The sequence below is a fragment of the Strongylocentrotus purpuratus genome, unplaced genomic scaffold, assembly GCF_000002235.5.
Source record: "Strongylocentrotus purpuratus isolate Spur 01 unplaced genomic scaffold, Spur_5.0 spur5_scaffold_2, whole genome shotgun sequence".
NCBI lineage: Eukaryota > Metazoa > Echinodermata > Echinoidea > Camarodonta > Strongylocentrotidae > Strongylocentrotus > Strongylocentrotus purpuratus.
Window position 1 is genome coordinate 25,509,459 of NW_022145605.1, and position 20,891 is coordinate 25,530,349.

Here is a 20,891-nt window from a genome sequence, read left to right on the forward strand (position 1 = left end):
TAATTACCCTAGAAAGCTTTGAGGGCAGTTAAAAAGACTGGGGGCATGATGCCCCCCCCCCCAGTCTTTTTTCACCAAATGATTTAACCACATACTGTAGTATTCTCATGACAAGACATATAATGCACAGCTCTACATGTACGTTAGAGATTTCTTCAATTCAGTTTCTTACAAATTACACTGATGGGATAGAAGCACCCCCCCCCCCCCTTATCCCCTCACAACAAAATTTTCAGGAATACTTGTTCCTCATTCTTGTCAACGGTAACTGTTTTTTCTTTTTAGGTGTGGGTTATAATTTCTAAATGTTGTTCTTATTTGTCCCTTGATACAATTGTTTTATGCATTACCCATAAACTATTGCCTCAGTTATCACAGGCAATAGTATTAAACAGCATGTGAATGTAGAATGCAACATTTCCATTTGATTTGGCAAGAACATTATGGGTAAGTGATGTCAAGAGTTGGTTTTAAAACAGTCCATTAATAATTAGAAATGCATGGAAATTGAGATTACATCTCAATTTTGGGTTAATTTCGTCTTACAATTAAGTATACTAAAAAAAGTACAGTGCAATATATTACAATATGAATGAACAGGATAGTATATTAACTCTAAATTAAGCAGTGTTCGAGATAAGATTATCCTTCTGTCAACCATACCTCTATCAATTGCATCGTCTTTATCTATATCCTATCTATGGCCAGCCAGTACTCATCTAGTCCGCAAGGAAAGGAGAGAATTGCCTTTGAATCTTGCTTTATTCCTGACTTCTTTGACATGAGAACTAGCTACAAGAAACACGAGTGGAAGGCAGGACTATCTTTGACATGATTGATGTAAACACACACACACAGTTACTGCATTATCTACTTCTCCTTGTCAGCTGAAAAGCCTCTCAGTTCTCCAGTCGTTCTTTCCTGTAAGCAAATTAATGAGAAATAGATTATGTTTAGCAAAGGAAATACAAAGAAGAGTTCATGTTACACATGCAACTTAATAATCTACTTTTAAAGCCCCTCTGCACTAGTTTGGCCAGGAGGGATTAGACCTCCCTGCATGGTCTCTGACAGATGGTTATCTCATCATGTCAGCTCTCAATAAAGATAAGAAAAAGGGGACCATGGGGGACCAACGGTCACCGATTAGGCATTGTTTGCTTTATAGAGAGCGCAAATAGCTATAAGTAGTGCAGTGGGGCTATAACAGTTTATATTAAATATAGACATGTATGCATCAAGACATGTAGAGGAGATACAGTGCTGCATCATATAGGGGATGGGGAGACTATGGTAATTGTATCTCTGGGCAGATTAAAGCCTGAATCTTATTGATCTTGAAGATATTTAAAGTCCTTGAATTCTGTGAGTGATTCCTTCTCAAAAAACCTTTGAGAACTTCAGTAAATTTTCCTCTTTGAATAGACAATTTTTCCCAACTTAGGTTCATATAAGGCCCATGTGAATTGTTGGGAATGAATAATACCTGTGTATATCATTATTATTATTTCTTTATTGGAACCAAAACTTGACGCACTGCATGAATATCATACGATAATCATATCAAGACGTTGTATGGTTCTACTTTAGTGAATGCCATAAATACAGATTTTCTACAAAGTAGGCTTGAGTCGGTACGGTCGATCACACCGGGACCCGACCGTTGCCGTCGGGTCCCGGTTTCGTTTTTTGAGAACCGGCGCTCCGAAAAAAATAATGAAATATGTAAGAAATTGCAGTTTTGCACACCACTAAAATCAATCCACCTTAAAACTTAAGTATTTAATTGTTACCAATCATATTCTAGCTCATCCTGAATCAATCCGAACTGCTGATATAAATATGGGTTGCAAAGCAGTTCGCCCCATGGGGTTGTTGTTGCCAGCTGCTAGCTATGTACTGGCCGGGTCTCTCGGCAGAATTGATAAATCAGGTTGAAAGAAACATTAATGTTTGAATAATAAAACGACTTTCTAAAAAGTACTTCTTTACAACATACCGATCGAATAATTTTTAAAAGACAAAATAGACATTTTTTCTTCGATTTTGAACACCGCATGCTTCTTTTAAAAGCTGAAAATGACTTGGTAATCAGAAGAAGTTTCGATACAGATAGCTGTTGCAAGGCAAGTTCAGACTAGTCTCGGAAAAATGCGCAGTGCTCCTCGTTATCGTTAGCTGTAATGCATGCCAGAACGAACCCAAACAAAGACGTGATCGTAACGAGAAAAAAATCATTAAAAACTACGAGAGCACAATTGGAAAGACAACTACTCAAAATTTTCGTAAGCAGATACATAACTTGGAGGAAGAATACAATAGTTGTCCAAGAAAAGCCACATAGTTATATTTAAGGAGTTACTATAGGTACAATCATTATCGGAAGGGCCTGCTGCAATATTATATCTACACGTGTTTAAATTGAACACGAGGCAAATACCGCCCTCTACGGTAAAAACCAGTATAACAAAGGATTCGAGTATTTGCAGCAGGCCCCTTGCGATAAAAATGTACCCAGTTACTCCTCGATTATCACAATTTCTGTGGCATTTCTTGGGCGATTATTGAATTCTTTGTCCAAGTTATGTATCTGATTATGGTAATTTTGAGCAGTAGTTGTCTTTCCAATTGTGCTCTCGTAGTTTTTAATGATTTTTTTCTCGTTACGATCACGTCTTTGTTTGGGTTCGTTCTGGCACGCATTACAGCTAACGATAACGAGGAGCACTGCGCATTTTTCCGAGACTAGTCTGAACTTGCCTTGCAACAGCTATTCGTATCGAAACTTTTTGTGATTACCAAGTAATTTTCAGCTTTTAAAAAAAAGCATGCGATGTTTAAAATAAGAGATAAATATTTATTTTTGTCTTTAAAATATTTCATGATCGGTATATTGTACAGAAGAATTTTTTAGAAAGCCGTTTTATTATTCTAACATTCATATTTTTTGACCAGATTTATTCAACCTGCATAAATCAAAATGGCGGCTCGAATGTTGTCTTTCTAATTTCTGCCCCAGTTTTTTTTACTTTTGGAGGCACGATAATGGCACTAAACATCGCCAATCATGGATGAAAATAATGTCAAATGGAAGAATATACCGATCTGAGCCGAGGTATGCATGTGTTGATATATTTGATTGATAAAAAAGGTCACTTTTAAGGGACATACTGATGATATGCGCTTTTTTTAGAGGCAAGTGACAAATCCTGCGAGCTGATTTCGGGACACCGGGTCCCGATCGGTGCAAGGCCGTCGGGACCCGGTTTATGAAAATCCCGACATGACTCAGGCCTACTACAAAGACAAAATCACCAGGACCTTGTTTTCAGAATCCATGGAAACAGTGGCATAATCAACATGAACGTTAGAAAATGTGGACTCACTTTTTGGAGATCATCTTTGGTTTTATCCTCCAGTGCTCGTATGTCGGCCATTGTCATACCATGATACTTGTCTAACCAGCAGAAAACTTGGCGATGGAAAAGGGTAAATAATCGCTTCTCTTGCTGTTGGATTCAAACATACATGGAACAAGACAAATGATTAAATACATAGCATTAAAAGCTGCATTGTGATTCACATAAAGTCATTCTAAAAGGATGCTATTACCCACTAAGTACATGTGTGTGCATTAACCTGGCTTTAGTCAAGCGGACTTGATAAATTGTTTTTTAATCATTCAAGAAATTTCTTCCTGTAAATCCCAAACACCCAAGTTGAACATACAAATACACTGAAACTTTAAGATGAAATATCAGATCAGCCAAATTTTTTTTTTCTTAATCTCTGTAAATATTTTTATGTAGACCCACCCATCCACTGCCCTCCTGACCCTTGCAGATACCAAATATTCCTACTTTCCTTCATTTCTTGCGGGAACATTAAATTGTGAAATGAAAGTTAGATTCCTTTTGCTCCTTCACATTTTCTGTTCTTCATTTGTTTACTATTGTTTGAAGTTTGAACTTAAAGTCAAATAGAGCCTGAACAAATTTTAAATTAAAAAAAAAAAAAATGTTTTTGTCACACGACACAAGCACAACCAAAGCAAAATAGAAATGAAGCTCAGTGCTGAGTAAGTATAAGGATGTCTCATATTGTACACTTTTGATAACTCTCTGAACTATTTCTAGAAACAGAAGACAGCACTCACATTCATGACAAACTTCTCAATCCTGCCTTGAAGACCCCACCACTTGAACTTCATGTACACTAGTTTGTAGCAGCACATCAGCGGTTTCTGTGTCTCCTAAAGATATAAGTTTGTTGAAAAGGAAAGAACATGACCAAAATCAGTTTCATAAGAATGGTTCATACATGCTTTAACTTAATATGCCTTGAAATTATGAGCTTCCAGAGTGTCACTGATTTAAAAACCTTGCCTGACAATCAAAAAAAGAGTTCTACCTTAGTGGCTTGGTAAGAACTAAACATAAATCAAACTAGATGCATGCCACTATATCTCCTATATTTGTAAATGCCTCTGTTGACTTCAACATGTTACTTCCGAGATAAAGATGTGTTTGAAAGTTGAGACATTTACAACCAACTGAATTTCTTATTGCAATTCTGTTTTGATTGTGGAACCTCAAAATTTTGTCAGATTTTATAGATTTCATTTATAAATATGTAATGAGCAAAAAACAAAAAAACAAAATGGAAAATGATACCCAAAAGTGATGGATTCGTTGGTTCATTAAAATGCTGATGGATTCATCGGTTCATTAAAATGCTGATGGCTTAAACATCAATCATTTGTCCTTTCTTCTAACCCTCAACCACGCCCCCCCCCCCCCTTGAATAAAAACACACAAGTCAACGCAAAGTGTAGCATCCCCTCGCAGGGTACAAATGGCCTATATACATGTAAGTCAGAACAAGTTACCTCCATTGGACTATACTATTATATTACTACGCAAGGAAGTTCATCACATTTTCACATATATAATTTGGTGTTTTTTGCATGTTTAATGAGCTATGACCTTTCACCTTTGACCTACATACTCGGAAATCGAACTTAGGCTGTACATGTATTTTGATAGCATGTACCGTCATATTAAATTTCATTAAAATCCGTCAAACAATACTAAAGTTATGGACCAGAAACCAGAAATCAAATATTTAATGAGCTAAGACCTTTGACCTACATACTCGGAAATTGAACTTAGGCTGTGTTTTGATACCATTTCCCTTCATATCAAATTTCATTAAAATCCGTCAAACATTACTGAAGTTATCGATTGGAAATAAAATTTGTTACGAACGGATGCACGCACGGAAGGACGTTACTATATCCCCTCCGACTCTGTCGGCGAGGGGATAATAAAAAGAAGAGGATTCTGGGGGAGAAAATGGCATCTAACAACATTCCTCTCCCCTCCCCCCTCTTGGTAAGAAAAATTGGGAAATATTAGGGAAGAATAGAGAAAAGAAGGGAAAAATCGGGAAGAAAAAAAAAGAAGAAAAACAATTGGGAAAATTGGGGGGGGGGGGGGGGGAATCGGGAAGAAAAAAAATCAGGATTTTTTTTTTTTTTAAATCAGGAAACCGATTCAAATCATGTTTTTATCAGGCCTGTTTTAACCTCACAAACCCAAACTCTTTTTAGGTAAATCTTTCATATTCATACTTGATACTTATGCTTCACTGTCAACCAATCATTGAATCACTTGAATGGATATGTACCAGAACACTTGTTTTCTTTGCAGCCAGGTCGTTTCTGCGGCTCATAAACATGATACCGGTAATCAAAAGTCCACTTGATTCATGTAATACTTCAATACTTGATACCTTATATTCAAATATTTATAAATTGTTCATAGAAGTCACAGAATGGGATCACTCGTTAGTTACTTTCAGACACCCCCTCCCCCTCCCCCCCAATAAAAAAGAAGAAGAAGAAATGTCCATTTCGAATTACCTTCCAGTTTGGCTGAAGAGGGCCTCGTCCTGTTTTCTCTGAGTGAAATTTGGAAGGGTCCTCACTCTCTTTGTAATCCTGAAGGAGCAAATATAAAACCTGGAGTAACTACATGTACATGTACATGCATAAGTTTGTAAATTATCTCTATAATCAATTCAACATTCATGGGAGAAAAGGTAGAATATAGTAAAACTATGTAAAGCATGACTCTTATCAAGATTCTCATTAGTTTATCTAAAGTTGCTCTGTTATTTGGGCAAACATACATTACATTATCATTCAGTGTAACAATAGAGTAAGATGCCTAATTATAACATATATTGTAAGAGTATTACAGTAGCATGAATAAAATTACTAGCAATGAAGTTCCAGCAGGGATACGTACATTATGAAGGTAAAGAATGAGAGTTACACACAATGAATACTCACTTGAGATTTGATAGCATCATTCACAATATCAATGTATACAACCTCCCTGGCGTTTAGTTCCTCATCATTTAGATTGTGAACCTGAAGAGGAGCAAGGCAGAAATATTTTCATTTCATTTAATTTAATTCATTTCCACTTCTCATAAAAACATATAACAATTTACATACAATATCTGATTAACACAACACAACAAGAAAGTAGCAAAACAATATTCAAAGAATTTAGAGCACCTAGAATTAATACTTGAGACTGTGGAGGAGGCAACAAAGGCCATTGACCTATCAAGGGCCAGTCTCCAGGAATAAATCAAATATATATAGTCCCTTTTCACAATTTGTTTGTCCTTTTAACTTAAACATTACTTCTTCTCTCTATATATTTAAATTGTTAAAGGGGAAGTACACCCTGAAATCGAGTTGGCTTTAATAGGGCCGGTGTCCAGGAATAAATCAAATATATATAGTCCCTTTTCACAATTTGTTTGTCCTTTTAACTTAAACATTACTTCTTCTCTCTATATATTTAAATTTTTAAAGGGGAAGTACGCCCTGAAATCGAGTTGGCTTAATAGAGGCAGACAAAATGAAAGGAACAGATGAGTGAAAGTTTGAGTAAATTCCGATCAAAAATAAGAAAGTTATGAATTTTTGGAAGGTGCAATCAATCAACCTTTCAGTGACCTGTTTGTCTCATTTTTCTGCTTCTATGAAAACCAACTTAATATCAGAGTGGATTTCCCCTTTAATGCACTAATAACTCCTACATAGGGATATTGCCTCAACAAAAAACTTAAAGGGGGTGTTGCATGACGAGACTATATGTCTTTCCTGTGGCTCGACTCGAGGGCCGATTGGGTATAATACGAATACGGACTGCAGTATTCATGTACGTGCAATATACGCGAAACAGAAGCATGAGGAGAACTTTGATCTGTTTCGTAGATGGCGTTTACAACAGTATCTGCCATGCTACATGTACACCCCCTTTAAAGTTTGTTTTTGCAGTATTCATCGATTCCATGCTATTAAGCAATATATTATAAAGTGATAACAAATGTAAGGGTGTCCAATATCTCTTTCCCCTTCCCATAATACAGTAAACTATACTCTAGACGAATCAGATTTTTACAAAATGGAAGGCGGAGCCAGAGGATCTTACATTATGTAGACTGCCATCATCCTGCTTGTGCCATGTCTTGATGCTCAGTTCAAATCCTTCCTTCATGTAACCCTTATTCTGAGAGATGAACAATAGAACAATTATACACAACCAGTAATCGGTAGCTTGGCTAAAGCCCAGGTACATGGGTGTCGATCCTTACGTAATACCTATTCATCAGGGGGGATGAATGAATAGATCATCCCCCCTGAACAATAGGTATCAATGACAGATCGACACCCATGCCCAGGTAACAATACATGTATGATCAAGGGAGAGCAATGTTAATATTCATGTGGGTACTCTGGGTGAACAAGACGTATCATTATCATCAACATCATCATCATTATCAACATCATCATTATCATCAACATCATCATCATTATCATCAACATCATCATCATCAACATCATCATCATCATCATCATCATCAACATCATCGTCATTATCAAAATCACCATCATTATCAACATCATCATCATTATCATCAACATCATCATCATTATCATCAACATCTTCATCATCATCAACATCATCATCAACATCATCATCATCATCAACATCATCATCATTATCATCAACATCATCATCATTATCATCAACATCATCATCATTATCATCATCATCATTATCATCATTATCATCATTATCATCAACATCATCATCATTATCATCAACATCATCATCATTATCATCAACATCATCATTATCATCAACATCATCATCATTATCATCAACATCATCATCATTATTATCAACATCATTATCATCAACATCATCATCATTATCATCAACATCAACATCATCAACATCATCATTAACCTCAACATCATCATTATCATCAACATTACCATCAACATCATCATTATCATCAACATCATCATCATCATCATCAATAACATCATCATCATTATCATCATCATTATCATCATCATTATCATCATCATTATCATCAACATCATCATCATTATCATCAACATCATCATCATTATTACATGCTCTCTGTAGGTTTCCATTGTGAGTATTCAGTATTCACAATTTGAGGCTTTTGGTGACGTCATGTGGTAGCCTTACTCAAGAGGCTCTTGATATATTCTTCCATTAAAACTAAAACAATCTCTTATGGGGCTTTTAAAGGAATTGAGGAAGAAGTTTAAGGGAAAGAAAGGAAGAGATTATAATGGAAAAGAGTTTTATTAAACACTTACACAAGACTACTCTTTATGTTTTTGTTTTTGGTGAGATCAAAACGATTACCAAAGCAACGAGAGTGTCAAAAAGACAATTTCCAGATACAGTGTATTAGTGAAGCATTGTCGTAAGGTGGTATTACTTAATAGGTTAAACAATACTTAATAGTTTGCAATGGTAAAATATTCAAGGGTTTGAGGTCATTCTTACTTTCATTCTTGACATCCAAAAAGACGATCAGTCAGGACAAAAGCTATTCAAATAGTTTGAATATATCAAATATTAGTTCCACCCCTACAGTTCATTATAAACTAAATGGCCTGAATTCACAAAGGAGGTTTAACTTAACCCATGTTTCAACCATCATTTACATAACGTAGCGTCATGGTCGAGTGGATATGTCACCGGACTGTGGATCACAAGGTCCGCGGTTCAAGTCCAGCCGCGGCACTAATGTCCTTTGGTAAGACATTGATCTACATTTGCCACTCTCCACCCAGGTGTTAAAATGGGTACCCGGTAGGATGCGAAAGCTAATGTGGTTTGATTAGCAATGGCGCTTGTAAAATGGCGACTGGCTGGAACGCTCCCCAGGGAGTGGAGAATGTGCATACCTTGTGTGCGGGTAAGCCTGAATCCGATGACCGGGTTAATAATATGTTACGTGCCTAGAAACAAAGTATTAGGCGCATTATAAATGTGAGCTATTATTATTATTATAACCCATGGTTTAAAACTTAGCAAAAAAAAAAGCATACCTTGCCACGCACACGTCTAATATTGGACCTCTGACTGTGCCACGCTTATTTTGGGCTAATTTTAGGCCGTGGGTTATGCAATTGAAGATTTAAACCATGGGTTAAAATTAAACCTCCTTTGTGAATTGGGGCCAATGTACTGTACTTACCGTTATGATAGTACAGCAATATGGATATGCATTGTGTGCCTGTTCTTCCACTGTGAGAGACCCTGTTGGGGCTATAGTCCTTATAAATCCTGGCACTTTTCTGCAAACACAAAACAAGATTTTGCCATCATAGCTTGTTAAATCAACATAAGGCACTATATACTCTGAATAAAAAAGTGAGCATTTCCCCTTTCTATTAACAGCTAGTCCAAGCATAAAGTGTCATAAGAAAAAACATACATGTACAGATATATCAACATCTGATGGTGTCATCACTCAAAGGGACAATACCCAAGTTTTCATGTACATAACAAGTGTCAAAGGGTAGTACAACATTACATTAAATGACAATACGAGGGTTCAGTGACACAAAGACGCAACTCCATATTTTGCCAAAATGAGTATTTGATCAAAATGTTCCGAAAAATGTAGGGTTTCCAGGAAACACAAAGACTTAACTCCACCCAACACCCCATTGAAGTCAATGGCTAGTGAAACATAGACTTACAAATGTAACTCCTTAAGGCCCAAGTGCTCAGTGACACATAATCCACTTTTTCTCAAAATGGCCACAATAGAGTGGTGAAGTGTGACGTCATCAAAAATCTATTTTTAGAATTTCTCAATTTTTTCATCATATTTCGAAAGAACATCAAAAATAATGTCCAAATGCTGAAAACCAATTGAATATGTTAAGTATTGGCTGAGATATGACCATCTGAATGAATATATGTCCTATGGGAACTCAGTGTTATATGCTCTGGCTCCTAACCATTAGGAGCCAGGGCATATAACACTGAGTTCCTATGGGGAGTATATTTATTCAGATGGTCATATCTCAGCCAATACTTAACATCTTCAATTGGTTTTCGACATTTGGACATTATTTTTGATGTTCTTTCGGAATATGAAGAAAATATTGAGAAATTCTAAAAATAGATTTTTATGACGTCACAGCTTCGGTACTCTATGGAGTTACGTCTTTGTGTCGCTCAAATGTACAGCGAACCAAAGATTACTTGTATCTACTACTTCATGATATTAAATAAAAAAATAACATTACATGTAGTGGGTACAATTACTGATAATTGTCTTCTCCCGCTTTAAAAAAAAAAATCTTCTTCCTCTCAGTGATATCACTAACAACTGATCTAATGATGTGCTTCAATAAATTCCTTCTTGCATACTTTGTTGATTCCCCTGACATTGCTCTGGGGACAATTGCTTAAAGGTAAAGAGTTTCCCTGGCAAATTTTGTATCATCAGGTATTAGTCAAAACATATTCTTCCACATGATTGGTAATAAGAGCTTCCATTTCAATTTTTTGAGAGGGGGTGTTTCAAAAACTTGTCTATACTATTAAGGATTACTTTGTTAAAGATAACAGCTCCAGATTTCAAGCTGCAATTGGGTTTCAGGTCAGGTTAAAGGTCAGGTTAAAGGTTAGGGATAGGACATTTTCAGGTATAGCGTTTTATCTGGGGTTGAAATCAGGACTTCAATAAGTATATCTTACGTAGGATATTGGCCGCATATTAATATTGTAGACTTACACATGTAGGCCAAATTTTAAAAAAAACATGTTTAACGTCCTGCTTTTTTGAAAAATAGGAAGGAGGAGGCCCTTTTTTTTCTTCAAAATGGCCGCTCGGTACATTTTCTCTGACAGTCGGGCTATTTTTCAAGATGGCCGCCAACATTAAAAAAAACAAATCAGATCAATTTTAGCAGTGTTTTTCTTCTCTTTAAAAAAAAAAAAAAAAAAAAAAAAAAATAGGAGGCGGTCCCCAAAAAGGAAGCGGGCGGAGAAGCTAAACATGTATATTTTTTTTAATGGCCTTATGCGTAGTGGCAGTTACTTACTTTTCAAGATGGTATATCTTGTTTGTTAACTGTCCGCACTCCTCTACTTCCTCGCCATTAGAATTGGTAACTTTTCTTTTATAAGGTTCATTTACCACTACCTCCACGCCATCTCCTCCACCTGTTACTTCTTTACTAGCCTCTGCCACCGAGTAGAGCTGACCAATCTGGTACTGTGGGCAGAGAACAAACAACATTCAAAGTTAGTCTAAACTTGATGGAAAAGTATGTGAGGAGTTGTGGTCAACTATTCTAAGGATGCGTTCAAGCGACAATTTTTCACCCTAGAAACATGGTTTTCAAAGATGTTTATTGTTTAGTTTAAAACACGGTTGCATTCAAGCGATATCAAGCAATTTTTTATTTTTTATTGTAAAAATAAACGTGTTTCAAAACGCAAACAATACATGAAACGCTAAAAAAGATGTGTTTTGTAAAATTGTGTAGAATCACAGTTGCTAAAAATTGCTTGAACGCAACGGAGATCTCAAACACGATTCTATAACTTCATTATGTGGCCTGCTTCTGGTTTGGCTGACAGTCGACCATAAACAAATTCAGTAAGCACGCAGCGAAGTTGACCTATACTTCCTCAGTCAAACTGCGCAGTGTGATGAGCAGTGTTGGGCTTGAAATGAGCGAGAATCAGCGTGAATGAAAATTTGCTTGAACACTCTCCTGCAGTAACAGTGTTTTTTAAATCGTTTTGATGTGTGATTCATATTTGTAATTCTAGCTTCAAAAAATTGCTTGAACGCACCCTAATGGAAGAGAACATGAGGAGTTCTGGTCGAGTCACAGTGTGAACCAAAGAGTACAGGGTTAGAAGCCCTGCCACGGCACTATGGCATGATGCTTCAGAAAGTTGAAGACCAAGCAGTAGTGAATCTTGCATGACGTGTAAGTGTAACCATACTCGTACCATAGTGCATGAATTTTCATTTTTATATTGCTAAGGAGTTTGCATTCATGGATGAACAATTAGGAGTAAAAGCCCCACAGTCCAAACCATACTCTCTTACTGTATGACAAAGAAAGAAGACTGCTCTGTACATGAATATTAAACAATACCAGTGCAAAATGGAATTTGTCACTCTCGACTATGTCCGTTATTCCTATACATTGTATACTGTTCATTCCATGACTGCAAAACCATACCAAATATGGAATTTATTTAAAGAGGAATAAGCACACCTTCTAAATGATACTCAACGAAGTGATGATTATGCCATGACAAGAGATACATATGATGTACTGTACATCAAAGTTGAGTTTACAAACTTTTTTTGAAGGGTTTATACAGAGGACCAATTTTGAAATGTATCGGAACAGTAATAATAGTTCCTTTGGCTTGGCACTACTCCACATCCTCAGGGGGTCTACAACATACATGTACATACTGTATGACCCCTGTTTAAAGTCTAAAAGTTAGGGGGTCTAAAAATAAAATTTAGGAGCCCATGAGTGCCAATCACCTGTTAGTGAAATACTGTGAAGCCATGCTTGTAGGATCTTTTATGTACATGAACAGTGTAATCTTTCTTATGGAGGAATATCGCTCCCCCCCCCCCCCCCCCCCCCCCCCAGGGTTTTGAAGTAAGTGTCTTTAGCCTTATCAGTTTTATCACTATTAGTTTATCTGTTTTCAATTTTGCTTGCACAGAAAAAAACTATATTGACATGACAACCACCCCACAATATTTAACCTTTAAAAGAAATTTTCATAGAAGATTCATTGCAACCATACATTTACGTGTATTCTTCACAATTATCATCAGGACATAAATGTACAGTGTAGTATACATGTACATGTACATGTACAATAGGAGCACAGTTGAATGACACATCATACAGTAGATGCTGAGCTCTACCTTTAAAGTTGAATTGATTGCTAATTGTAAGCACCTACCGTACACAGATTGTTCAAAACAATTTTAATCAATATTTATCATCAGGGTGTTGCCTGCTTTGGCTAACATACATTGGAACCATCTGCCATATAACAGGTCTTCACATGCAGATTACTTACTGGACATATACAGTACATGTACATACATGTCAGGGATAAAATATTTTAAAAAAATTGGGGGCTACTTTTGGAGCTTGCTTGCATGAAGATAACACTCTTTAATTTGTTTTGCATTGAACTTTATGCACATTTTGGGGGGCTCTTTTATGACTTTTGGGGGCTCTTTGGGTGCAAATTCACTCGAGCCCCCCCCCCCCCCCCCCCCATATTTCCCCCCTGGTACATGTACAGGTGTAGTATGTATAAACTCACTGCATAACATGGGAGATCTATACAATACAAATGGGGTGTTGCAAGAAAGTTGCGATCGACTGCAAGTTGCAAATTTTGCAACTGATATTTGCAATCGATTGCAACTCAACTTTCTTGCTATAGTCTCCTAAATTTCCTAGGATTTTGTAAGAATTAAAGTTTTATCAATTTAATTAAATTAACTACCGGTAGTTCTAGCTTTTATTCTCTCCCTCTCTCTCTCTCTCTCTCTCTCTTTCTAATGGGGCATTGCAAGAAAGTTGCGATCAATTGCAAATTTACAATTAATTGCAAGACTTACGCTTGATTTGGGGGATTTGCAATTGATTGCAACTTTCCTGCAGCGCCCCATTAGAGTGAAAAAAAAGAAGAAAAAAAAACCTTTCTACAAGTTTTCATTCAGATACATGTAAGTATATTTAGTCATTAAAAAGATCATTATTCATTATGCCTTGTTCAGTTGGCCGTCTCGACAGAACCCCCAATTGTTTTTTTATGGCCATCCAAATTCCTATAACACTTTTTTTAATTATTTGTACTGTATTATACTGTATCATGTACAGTATGTATTTCAGGTATTTAGAGTACACACAGTGTACATGTACATGTATGTATTTGGTGGAATTGAATACAGTACATTGTAAACAAATTAAATTGAAAAAAAGCAATCTAGATTTTGAATAAGAATACAATTACATGTACAAACATGTAGTGGTATAAATATCTCACATGATATCATATCTAGAGGAGACATATCAAAAGCCTTCTATGACATTGTCACTGTGTATATTATCTGACTTCCTACATGTAAATGTACACTGTGTTTTAACTGAGTTGTTAGCACTCCAAATGTGTATGCTCCTTTAAAGAACTACATGTAGAGTTTGTAGACTGACAAAGCTAATTCTCAACATGGTCTGTACACAACGTTTTCAAAATTTGCCGGGCCATTACAATGTAATGAATCATTGCAAATATGTACTACTCGCTTGATGCAGTACACAATACAGTTTTAAGAATCTAATTATGAGCGTTCAAAGATTTCATGGATGAAGTATGCTATGTGATGCGGTGTGTCTTGAGCATTGATAGTACTGTAAGTACATGTAGGATGCATATAATGCATTACAGTGAATCCTCTAGTACACATGATTGTCTTCAGTACCAGGTATGTACGTATGATAAGAACAAAGATGTGACAAACAATTCATGATTCCTGTCTAATATATCTACGATTGCTTAGAATCAGGCACTTTAGCTTTATAATATATTCGAGCTTTATATAACTTTCAACTCGACATGTACATTTAATTCTTCGTGTAAGAGAAAAATGAAGGAGCCAATTTGCAATTGACAAGAAATTTTCAATCTACTCATGTATACATGTACATGTACAGTATGTGTACATCACAACTCTAACAAGATAGCCTGGGCCCTTGTCATGACCTAGAGTACATGTAAATGACTTGTACTTGATTTCCTTCTGATTCTCGAATTCCTGCTTTGCTGCCTACACACCGTGGAAATACAGCACACAAAATGTTATGAAAGATTACAAATCGGATGACAAATCAGATGGCATAATTTCCATATTACTGTGACTCTTCCCATTTCCCTACAAATAGAGATACAATGTACATGACAACATGGCCGGTACATGTAATCTGATAATGTAATGTATCATATGTACATGTATGTACATGTATGTGACCCGGAACCACATCTTGGATAACCACCCTCTAAGACAATTACCCCCTAGGGCAACCCCCTTTAGGACAACTACCCCCCAGACAACTACCCCTAGAACAACCACCCTCTAGTTCAACTGCCCCCAGACAACCACCCCCGGACAACTACTCCCTAGGACAACCACCCCCAGACAACTACTCCCTAGGACAACCACCCCCGGACAACTACCCCCTAGGGCAACCACCCTTTAGGAGGACTATACCTACATGTAGGAGACATACTGTACCCCCTAGGACAACTACCCCACAGAAAACTACCCCCTAGGACAACTACCCCTAGGGTAACCACTCTCTAGGGCAACCACTCACTAGGGCAACCACTCACTAGGGCGATCATTCTCTAGGAGTCTAGGACTACACCGACACCTACCCCCTACACAACTACCCCCCCCCCCCAGATAACTGCCCCCGAGGACAACTACCCCCTAGGACACCTATCCTCTAGGACAACTACCCCCAGACAACTACCCCCAGGGCAAACATCCCTCTAGGACACAACTCCTTAGGCCTGTCATCACTAGCTTGAGATTGACAAATATCCAGCTATTTAAACTATCCCGATCGCAAACTATCCAGCTAATTTGCCTCTTCATTAGCCCGAAGTTGCAATTAGCGGGATATTTGGGTCGGGATTGTCTTTCCAAGATATCTTGGGATAGTTTGCAAAATATCCCACTGTTTGGCACAATATCCCACTATTTGGCAAAATAATATTTGTCCGGTGCGTCTTCACCAGACCGAAGACTCGCACTACGCGCGAACGCTTAGCAAAATATCTTGAGCTAATTCTCAAGGTCGAGTTTCAAGTTTTGAGGTCAAATCTCGAGCTGATGAAGAGGTGATTTGTAACTTCGGGATGATTTCCCAAATCAGAAATAGCGGGCTATTTTGCAATCTCGAGATGATGAAGACGCATCTCTTGATATTTACCATCTACAGTAACTACAAAATGTACCACCCAACTACCCCCGTCCCCCGGAGAATAACCCCTTAGAGTAATTATCAATCAGGGGGTAGTTGTCCTAGAGGGTGGTTGTCCTAGAGGGTAGTAGGCCTAGGGGGTAGTTGTCCTAGAGGGAGGTTTTCTGGGGGTACATGTAGTCATCCTAGAGGTGGTTGTCCTAGGGGGTAGTTATCCTAGGGGGGGGGGGGTTTATCTGGAGGGTGGTTGTCCAGGGGGTACAGTGTACATGTACCTTGTAGGTGTCCTGGAACCATATGTATGTATTTGTTAAGAAGGTGTGACTGTGTGTTCTATTTATACCTGAGGAATGAGGGAGGGTTGAGGGAGTGCTCAATTGCAATGAGTCAACATGTAAATCATTCATGCACAGTTGAAATGGTGCATTAAACAGTCAGCTGTCTACATCTTGTACCTTACTACATTTACCTTTGGAGAAAAAAAGAAAAGACCTGAACATGCTGGTGTTTATTTTAGACAACTGGGCATCGTCTCACAAAACTGTCATACAGTGTAACTACAGTGTACATCTTCAGGCGCGGATCTACAGGGGGGGTTTAGGGGGTTTAAACCCCCCCCCTTGGGCGGCCCAAAAAAAAAAAAAAAAAAAAAAAAAAAAAAAAAAAAAAAGAAGAAAAAAAAGAAAAAAGAACGCACGCTGGAGAGAAACCCTTTCAAGTGCAAATATTGTGAGAAGATATTCAACTCATCTGGTAACTTAACCAAACACATGATAACTCTGGATATAACTGTGTATTTAACTGTTACTTGATTTAAAAAGACGTTATCATGCACTGCTTTTTATGGTCTCCATTGTGTTAATAGATGCCAGGAAAACATCACTTACGGGGTTCAAATAAACACCCCAAAAAAAATCGGCGGCTCGTGGACGATGCTTTGCATCGTCATTATTTTGGTCAACCCCCCCCCCCTTAGCAAAAAGCTAGATCCGCCCCTGATCTTTGCCCAGATTCCATTGAAATGTGTGTTCATTTTAATAGAAGCTGAAGCATAGTGAACCAATGCCCTAAAAGACATTTTTTGTTCTCACTGCATTTCATTCATTAGATATTTTTTCTATAACATACTTATTTGGGGGGAAAAAGCCATAAAAGTTTATTTATTGTTCTGTATATATTGCTTCATACATGTACATGTGTCAGCTGTAATCTAATCATGTACATGTAGACCTAATCTTTAATAGTCAATCTCTTTTGTATTCAAATTAGATTGTTATCTTATCTCAATACTGCGATGGGGATGCATGTCATGCCACATGGTACTCTTGTGGTTCAGTAGACAACATCTACATACATGTACATGTACATGTGTATCCTGAAAATCAAATGCTTTCAAATAGCAATTTAATGAAAATTGAAATAAATGTTGTTTATTGATACAATGGAATAAAATGCATACCGTACATGTACTAGTTCACCTGTACATGTTATAAATGTAGGGATACAATGAGCACAGACTACACAGTACAGTGTAAATCTACAAGAAATTAAAAACTCCAAGTTCTCTCATTATAGAAAGTTAGAAACAACCACTTTAAAAAGGTCAATTCAACAGTTTGAAAGAATTTATCAAAAATGGCATAAGATGCTGAAAATGGGTTGCTAAACTCAGAACACTACTTGTACAGTTTGAATTAAACTTAACTACTACACATATAATGTGACAATGACAAATTAGATAAGATTTATTTTCTTCTTCATAAAACACAGTATCAGTGATGAGAGAAGCTTGTACAATAGAGGAGGGATGTACAGTATACACCTACATGTACATGTAACCTTTACCCTAGGACGGAGATACTGACTATTCTTTTAAAAAACTTCACTATCTTTGTTAGATAACGGCCATGTCTTTCTCAGACACAATCGTAAAAAGCTGAGATGGGTCCTCACTTTAATTTGAACAATGATGAATGATTAACAAACCTTTACTGTCTTATACACTAAATGGAATCAAAATGATATGAGATCTATCCTTTAAGACCGAGTCACTTTGAGTACGACATATCATTCCATCCTTAGGCCTTGTTATATAAGATGATGAAGCGGATCCTAATCAAATGATTGGTTGAGAGCGTACACGTGACCAGGCATTTATTCTGCCTCACACATAATTTTACTAATGACTGGTCATTAGTAAAATCATGTAATAAAACATAATTTGTTATAAAAACAAATAAAACATCCTGCTTGTATAGTTGTATTAAAGTATCGGCTTGCGTGGTGATGTACATGTAGATATACAGTAGGCCTGCAGGTGCACCATGTGAGAGAGAGAGAGGGAGGATTGAGGGGTCCTAGAGGGTCCTCCCTCTCTCTCACATGGTGCACCCGCAAGCCTACTGTATAAATAAAACATTATCTTATAACACAAACAATACACATCATGTTGTTTGGGCATTAGTCAAATTACCTACAATGTACATGTATGATGTACACTCAGTATCTTTGACTCAGGCTCTCCATATTAAGCACCTTATGGATGCAAAGGAACAGCTATTAAAGGTGCTACAGTTTGGCATTAGTAATGTGGCAGAAGTTGCCAGAATAAAGCTGGCACCAATATCAGACCATGGGGGTCTGGTTCTCAGGGGAAAAAAAATATTTTAAATATTTTGGGGGCTACTTTTCAAGCTTGATTGCATGAAAATAACACTCTTTAATTTGTTATGCATTAAACTCTATGCAATTTTTTCTGGGCTCTTTTATGACTTTCGGGGGCTCTTTTTAGCAGTTCGGGGGCGAATTCGCCCCGAGTCCCTGTGTATTTTTTTCACTGCTGGTTCTGTCATAAGATATTCTCTGAAGACATCATTTTAACCATGGAAAGTTCACTGTGATACTGTTGGTGCTCTCTTTCAATCAATTTTACACTTGCTCCCGCTCCCTCTTCCTCCTCCTCCTCCTCCCTGCCCCCTCCCCCCCCCCCCAAAAAAAATAAAAAAATCACCATAACAATAAACATGTTAAACATTCCAACTTTATACAACGTTGCATAGGGCAATTCTTTTTGTTTAAGGTGTACTTTTGTTGGGATAGTGTCCGTATGCCTAAAAACAAAACAATCAGAACGAAGGAAAGGGGAATAAGAAAGCGTCAACTTACCTCTTCTACTGTCATAGGAAGAAGAATCCGGCTGTATGACAACAGAGAGAAGGAGAAAACAGTGAAGACATTCAATTTACAAATAATTCTGACTGCACAATGGAAAGTAAGGTAGAACTAGAAAGAGAATTACTGGTAGTGAATTGTTATCCACTAATTTTTGTCTCTTACAAGGATAGCTTTGTAGGCCTACATGTAAAGAGTAAAAGTAAAACCCTATAAAAAAATTCTTCATACACCCTATTCATCAGTACGATCCTTACATGTAGATCTATTTCCGATTCAAGCGTTAGCGTTGCAAAAAATGGATTCCGCTATGATGCTCTATGATGCATTTCTCACTTACGCAGCACAAAGACTTTCATGTTATAAACGATAAATCCTTGGGAAGAAGGACGACCCATAAAAGTAGACAATAAACTGGGGGGGGGGGGGTGGGGTTGTTTATTACGCGGAATCCATTTTTTGCATTGCCAGCACGGGAACCCTACGCCCGCAGAGCGCCGAAGAAAGAAATGTCCGCATGATCGCGATCCTTATTATTTAGGACGCGATTTGTCCGCGTTTACGAGGATATCCTTCGTTTTATGCGAACGATCCTGATCATTCTCGGACAAGCGGCCCTGTAGCTGTTCATAGACTCATAGTCAAGGGTTACGTTTAAGTGGGCCCTCTCTCACTTAAATTTGGAAAACAGCTCGAGTGGATCGTCCAATGGCGGCAATGGGAGTGCATAAACTCACTGTAGATCTACATGTAGATTCAAGGCCTACAGCGCGGCGCTCAGCTCAGTCAGTGCGGAAATTTCTACGCGAGCCACTGGCACTGCTGGAAAACGAAATATGATCACATTCATTTAATTTTTTGATTTTTATGTTTTGTCTAAATCGGCCCTCACCCAGGGGTCTGGATCTGGCCGAGGCAATGCATGGTCATCATCATATGGTCATGGCATTGCCATTGCCATTGGCAATGCAATAATGCGAATGCCATGGATTGAATGGTGCATGGTGCCGATGGCAATGGCCGATCAATGCATTGGCAATTTCATTTCAATTCAATAAATACACTGACTAATCCATTTTAACCGAATGTGTGAGAAATATACGTTTTATTTCCTTAAATCTCATTAATCATTTTACCACAATAGATTTAAAAACAACAACTTACAATTCCTTTAAAAGGCCTATAAACGAAGGCATTGTGCCGGTTGTCTTAGTATTCCACAGTGCAGTTCAGTATAATGTTTATCACATGCAAAAGACCATACCGGCATCACACCCTGTAAGCGAGTTATGCG

The 20,891-nt window shown here is 37.5% G+C and overlaps 1 protein-coding gene across 1 annotated transcript; it reads right to left on the bottom strand.

Moving 5' to 3' along the window:
* Nucleotides 1–278: 278 nt before the first annotated feature.
* On the bottom strand, nucleotides 279–20,891 carry LOC591727 (phosphatidylinositol transfer protein alpha isoform). Its single transcript, XM_030992072.1, has 10 exons — nucleotides 20,762–20,891; nucleotides 19,592–19,622; nucleotides 11,477–11,649; nucleotides 9,613–9,712; nucleotides 7,515–7,592; nucleotides 6,356–6,436; nucleotides 5,924–6,001; nucleotides 4,157–4,252; nucleotides 3,387–3,509; nucleotides 279–921 (listed from the first exon to the last, which is right to left on the bottom strand). Exons 1-10 carry the CDS (start codon nucleotides 20,791–20,793, stop codon nucleotides 871–873), a joined length of 843 nt encoding a protein of 280 aa, XP_030847932.1. The 5' UTR covers nucleotides 20,794–20,891; the 3' UTR covers nucleotides 279–870.